This window comes from Rhea americana, unplaced genomic scaffold, assembly GCF_003343005.1.
Source record: "Rhea americana isolate MKP2758 unplaced genomic scaffold, rheAme1 scaffold_69, whole genome shotgun sequence".
NCBI lineage: Eukaryota > Metazoa > Chordata > Aves > Rheiformes > Rheidae > Rhea > Rhea americana.
This window is the reverse complement of record NW_028186856.1, coordinates 4,362,115-4,368,882: the sequence shown is the minus strand read 5'-3', so window position 1 is coordinate 4,368,882 and position 6,768 is coordinate 4,362,115. Positions and strand designations below refer to the sequence as shown.

General features: G+C 39.9%; 2 protein-coding genes across 2 annotated transcripts in view; both read left to right on the top strand.

The window, feature by feature from the left end:
* Positions 1-5,056: 5,056 nt before the first annotated feature.
* LOC146586488 (histone H4) lies at positions 5,057-5,740 on the top strand. Its single transcript, XM_085321373.1, has one exon. It carries the CDS (start codon positions 5,069-5,071, stop codon positions 5,378-5,380), a length of 312 nt encoding a protein of 103 aa, XP_085177499.1. The 5' UTR covers positions 5,057-5,068; the 3' UTR covers positions 5,381-5,740.
* A 171-nt stretch (positions 5,741-5,911) lies between these two features.
* The window catches only part of LOC146586487 (histone H3-like), a 1,804-nt gene continuing 947 nt past the window's right edge, over positions 5,912-6,768 (top strand). The window contains exon 1 of the mRNA XM_085321309.1: positions 5,912-5,917. Within this exon, the coding sequence (XP_085177435.1) occupies positions 5,912-5,917 (6 nt within the window). The remainder of the gene's footprint in view (positions 5,918-6,768) is intronic.

Genomic DNA, 6,768 nt, shown 5'->3' with positions numbered 1-6,768 from the left:
ATTTTTCTATGGGGCGGTTTTGGGCTCCCTGTTTTTCAGAACATGTTGTCTTTTGTTCTCAAGATGCCTTATCTCTGAAGTGTCCTTGCTCCTATCAGATAATACATTCCCACCCAACTTCTCCTAAAAATGTTTTGTGGACAATGATGAGCTGCGTAAGATCATTGGTGAGATACCTTCTGGGATCCAGTTCYCACTGTGTCTCTGACAGTGAACTTAACACTCTATACTCAACTTTTCACAACTCTAGCTAGCTGTGTAGTTGTTTTGTTCTGATTTTCACTTTTCAAGTATTTTTTCATGGTTTTCTTTCACTTCCATTTGGCATGGGAATTTTTCTCCTTAGGATTCCCTGCCTCCTGTTGAGACACCAATAAAATCCCAATGCTTGGGCTTCCCAAGGATCACAGGGTTTGCTTTTCAATGATTTCAGAGTTGGGCTTCCAGGAACTATGGAAAGAAAAGTGTGTGTGGGCAGGGGAAAGTAGCATTATTGCTCTCATCAGACACTGAAAAAGTAAAAAATAAAATGAGCACAGGTAGGGCAGGGATGCATTAACCATATATATATATATGTATATATATACATATATATATATATACATACATACATATATATATATATATATATATATAAAAGGGAGGTACCATTGCTCTTTCAGCAACCAGTGTATGCTGCCACAAGTCAACAGGTCATCTAAGGTTGCATATATTGGGCCTATATACAGCATATGTATGCTTAGCTATATGCAGCTGTCCTGGATCATTTTGTGTATACCAGGGTAATGCACATTCCCATTGTCACTGCAGTCTCTTGTCACTGCAGCTACTTCTTCCCTACTTCTTGGCTTTCTCTGCCACAGATTTACCATAATCACAAGAGCTCTGTGTTTATATCCTGGCGGTCTGCCTTTGACTGCTTTGGCCTTGATTTTCTAAGCATGGTTTGTGCTACTCTGGCATAAATAATATTACTCTCACCAGCTTCTCCCTCCTGTCTGGCCCAGACCTGGTGAGGGGAGACTCCAAGCACTCCTGAGGCAGGAGACTTCTTCCATGAAAAGGAGTTATGTGTCAGACCTATTTCTTCCCCTCTAATGTCAATAAAAAACTGATAAAGTATTCCCAGTGACAGCTACAGCAGAAATCCTAGCTGCCAGACAGAAAAAAAGTCTACAAAGGGGTKGCAGAGAATCTTAGCACTGCCCAGAGAATGTTACCTCTCTGTCTCAAATTACAGTTTAATTTTATCAGCCCCAGTAGATAAGATAAAATCTGTTGCATTACTGGAAATTACCTGGGAGGGATGGCGGGAAGGGGAGGGAGAAACACCAGTTCTAGCCTAACTTCCCCTTATTAGATGAATTTCTGTCATGAGTTAACATTAGGGCTATGAATGGATGTTTATCTGCTGCTTTTTAGAGAAGCAGCTTCTACATAGCTTCTTGATCTTTCCAAGGAGAGCATGGAGGCAGGGAGAAAATTGGGAAGGGGGGGAGAGTATAACTTATAGTCATGAATTCCTGGGCAAAAGCAACTCATCATGGAACAGAGTTATGGCTTGAAGTTTGAATTCAATATTACCCTCCCCACCCTTCCCCCCCCCCCAAAAAAAAAAAAAAAAAAAAGGCAGATGCAAAGCTCAGAGTTCAGCTCAGTTGCTTAGCTGGATAATTCACCAGAGAGAACACATGGTGACCCAGTGATGCTCAGATGTGGTTATACTTGTCCGATAACCACATGGCAGGGATATTCAAGTGGTAATAATAACTCCCAGAGGATGCCTCTAACACAGTAAAAGGCTACAGGACTGAGTAGAGCTGGAGATAATGATTTTCACAGCTGAGTGGACTAAACGAGTTATGTAGCTGGTAGAGCTATACTAGTACTAATGTAAAGTCCTATAATAAGGTCCTGGGGACTCACCTGTGTGATTGAAACAAATATTACATCGAGCATCCTTCCTTATCAGAGCTGGATATTGATCCTTATTCCTGAAATCTTCTGGAAATGAGAGAGGTCCTGAGTACAGGGAGACCAGTTTCTCATGGTGGCCTGGTCTCCCACAACAGCCCAGTCATGGTCCCAGATTTCCCTTCTGAGGAGTAGGAGACTGATCTTAAAAAAGGAAACACCAGGTACTTAGTCATGACATCCCTGCTGTATTTAAGTATTATCACCACGTCCCAATCCAAGACGCTGTCAGGTTCCTTATGAAACTCAAGTACCAGAAAATTTGTTACTGGTTTGAACCTTCGGATGTTTCTTTCAGAATCTCGGCATTTGTCTTGCCTCTTTGCGTTTTCTTTGAGCCCATCCTGAAAAGACCATATAGGAATAATATGGTAGACGGCGTCATTTTTAAACTTACTAGTGAGGAGACACTGGAACAGTGGCTTCCCTGCTGGCAGATATAGCTTCTTTATCCATGGCTTATCTGGGCAAGGACAGGAGGAAAAAAAAAGAATAAAGAAAAAGAAAAAAAGAGAAAAAAAAAGAAAGAAAAAAGAAAAAAGAAATGCAAGAAAGTACAGGGTTCCACACCTTCATTTAAGGAAGGCTGGCAATACTCAGGGTATAATATTGACACAACAGTGTTAGAAGAACTTAAGAACTTTAAGGGTTGATTTTACAGACTGACCTCATCGACACTTTTGGAATCACTTGTGTGAGTTTAATCCAAAAATGGATTTAAGTTTAATAAAATGTCGCTGTAGTGTTTCTGATCTGAACTGGAAACATAAAATGCCTTGTTAAATATAATCTCTTGAGTAGAATTGCTGGAAATGAAAATAGAAAAAATGTCTGAAGGGTTAAATAATCACCCATTAAAAGAAATTGTGTCAATTAGTAAATTCCACAAATCACACATGTGTGAAAGTATCATGGCAAAAAGATACTTAGCCTGAAATTAGATAAGCCTGCATAAACTTAGATTTATATATATAATGCATATATATAGGGCTTATGGAATGATTTTATGTTTCATTCAGACAGGGAAACAAAACTTTTGTGGACCAAGGGTGAATGTTGTTGAAATTCACAGGTTTATTCATCAAAGACAACAATAAGGGACAAACATGTTTCTATTGCAAAAGAAGAGGAATTGCAATAATTTTTCTAAGCAGAAACCATGGACAGAATGCTTCTCCTGAAAGTCTTCTCCCGGGAAGAATACATATATGAAGTGTCTAGACTAGAAATTTCAAATCAAGCAACTTCCTTGGCATGTGTTTGTGCAAGAGCTTCTTTTCCTTAGGGTAAGAATTTGGCGCTGAGTAATCCACCTGTGTTTGTTAGAGTCTATACCTCTATATTGCTATGAAGTTATTTTTTCTAATTACGGTAGGGATTAAGGACTGAACAACTTCTTAAGAGAAGTCCTGACACAACCTTCACCAAATAGCGGGAAGTTCCAACTTCTAGTTTTGGTATTGAGTTTTGGGGGCAAGAATCTTGTTGACAAAGTTGAAGGAAAGGCAAGGAAGGAAATCTCCTGGGGCTGTTTAATTAGATCCCTGTTCAAGACAATAGGGCTTTGTATATTGATGTAAACAAATAGAATTGTAATGTCATCACAATTTCTCTTCTTACTGGAATACACTGGAAAAGCCCTGAGACAAACAACTGTGATCAGACAGAGTTTGTTAATAATATTTGGGTTTTTTTATAGCATCAGACCCTCAAAATGTGGTGTCTACTCTGCTACTGCTGCCAGGATCAGAAAGAAGTAGGAAGGACCACAAAAGAAGATAAATTCACATCTTCATAACAGAGGAGAGGCAGAGATACCCCCTGCTGTCACAAGCAATGAAGTCACATCCATTTGTAAACTTGAATTAAGTTTTTTAATCTATCTTTTATTTTTCTTTAAGTTCTGGTTAACAGTGTTAGTGAGTGAGATTGATACATACCTCAGCTCCATTTGCTGTCCCAGTGACGGAGTGGGATATGCTGTATCTTTATGAAATTATACATTATATAAAGACCCTCAGCTTTTGCAGGGTGGATGGGGAAGAAAGAAAAAGGAAAAAAATGTCCATGAGAGGGCAGTAGAAGCTCGGTTCCGGGAACATTTTTTTCTCCCTTCCTGATCATTTTTACCTCAATGATCAGTTACTGAATGTCAGCTGCTGTAGGCTTTGTAATGAATATCTAGAAATATTGTTCCTTGTTTTCAGCACTAATACCTCAGAAGCTTTTTATTTGCCCTGAGGTAAGCAACTGGAGAATTGAACACCTTCCCTGAAGGAAAAATGCACTCTGCTTTAAAATATTTAATTCTTCAATCTCCCAAAACAATAGCTACGTCAGTGTATATACCATGATAGGAACGGATAAGGACAGTATAAATATTTGTCCAGAAGAACCAATTAAACCTGATGGACAGCAAAGGGTTTGTGCTTTCTTGATTAATGTCTATTGTCACAATTCTCACGGGTAAACATTCACAAGGTACAGGAAAAGATGAGTAGAAAGAAGTTAAATGAAGCAAATAGTCTGTCTGGAACGTGATTGGTCAGATTTTACTGCAAAATGATTCTCTAAAAAAGGAAAGAAAGAAAAGAAAAGGGGGGGAAGGGGAAAAGGTAATAATTTGAAAGCAGTGAAGCCATACATGACACATGGTGCTTTGGAACACTCAGAAAATAGGTAAAGAGTAGTTTAAGGGATTCACTAACCAGGATTCACTAACCCTTACGTGATCGAGATCTCACTTCATGTTAACAGCTAGGCTGAGCTATTACAGCGAAAAATGAGCTCTTGTGCACAAAGAAGTAATGTCTTTTTTACCTGAAAACACGAATTGACGAGACAGCCCAGAACCACCAAGAAGTGTGGGCCCAAAGAAAGGGAACTCGTCGGAAACACATTTCTTCGTTGCAAATGCAGCTCTGGGAAGGCGGGAGAAGAAACGAGGTAGGGGCCGACGCGCCGAGCCCCGCCCCTGCCCCCCCCCTCTGYCCCCCTTTTCGCGCAGTCCCCAACCAGGTCGGCTCCCACCCACTAAATACCGCCGCGCGCCACCCCTCTCACCACACTCGTCTCCGGCAGCGCAGACAGCAGCATGTCCGGCAGAGGCAAGGGCGGGAAGGGGCTCGGCAAGGGGGGCGCCAAGCGCCACCGCAAGGTGCTGCGCGACAACATCCAGGGCATCACCAAGCCGGCCATCCGGCGCCTGGCGCGGCGCGGCGGCGTGAAGCGCATCTCGGGGCTCATCTACGAGGAGACGCGCGGCGTGCTSAAGGTGTTCCTGGAGAACGTGATCCGCGACGCCGTCACGTACACGGAGCACGCCAAGCGCAAGACGGTCACGGCCATGGACGTGGTGTACGCCCTGAAGCGCCAGGGACGCACCCTCTACGGCTTCGGCGGCTGAAGTTTTTCTTTTGCCTCTGCACGATCTCGATAACCCAAAGGCTCTTCTAAGAGCCACCCACTTTTTTCCTGAGAAAGAGCTGTAACACTGTGTAACATTGTGAATAGGTTTGTACTCGAGCTTGTTATTTTCTAACAGCTTGTAAAGAGGCTTAAAAATACTGCTAGTTAATAGAGCTTCCTTTTTTCTTTCTTCCTTTAAGAAATATATCTGTTACTCATTTCTCACCATTAAAAAAACAGTTGTGTAACAGAAACGCTTTGTTGGGTTTTTCTTGTTCTCTGTGCCTTGGGACAGACCTATGTGTTACCATTAAAATTAATTGTTTTGTGATTATATAGAAACTATAACTGATTTGTTTCTATCTGAAAACTAATTACCGTTTTATTACCATTATTATTAATATACTACACTCGATCTTTAAAATCTTTTAGTGGCCCTAGAGCGTGGACCTTCAGAGGAAAAGGTCAAACTAATGTCACTCCAGAAAACAGATAAAGCTACTCTGATACTAGTTAGAGATGACTCTTAATGGCAGTATCTTTCTCTATAAATTATTTCTCTATATTAACCTGAATTCAGTTTCTTGCTAATGATCTACTATGTAATTTCTAGCTTTATTTTATGCGTATTTGTTATTGAATACGTGAATGCTTAAATTGCTATAAGTTTGAAGAAGTGTGAAGCAAGGTTATATTCTTGCCAATATTTTTAGGAAAAAGTACCTGTTCAGACCATATTTACTGTGTGTATGTGAGCATATTATATATATAACATTTTTTTTAAAGAAAAAAAAGTAATTAGCTTCTGTTTAACACAGAACTCTTCCCTCACCCCAGCCATTCCAAGGGATATTTCTAAAGTGCTGCTGTCTGGCTCTCTTCATCATAAAATGTTTGGGGGTAATATGAATAAAAATGCAAAACCAGATTTTAGGTTTTAAATAAAACTGTTGAAAATCATTGCCCCTTAATTGCACAGGGTCATTTCTTCTTTTTTGGTACCCTCTAACGCTTTTCAGTATTAGCGAGTTCTGGAAAATGGAGAGGGGAAAAAAAATTTCGTCAAACATCACATATGCTTCAATTCCTCTTWAAAAAAAAGGAAAAAGAAAAGAAAAAGCTCTTTATTTCACCAATAATTTCCCTGTCCAAGTACTTGAAACGTCCTTTTACTTGACTGGAGACGGTATCTATGAAAAGATCTCTCACCTTGCTTTTCTGAGGATAATATGAGAAAAAGTGGCTAAAAAGACTCTCCTCTGGCAAGATATGTTTTTTTTTTTTTTTTTTTTTTTTTTTTTTTTTTTTTTTTTTTTTTTTTTCCTTTTCTTTTTTTTTTTTTATTTTTTTCTTGGCGATCCACACCATAGGGGAAAAATACGACTT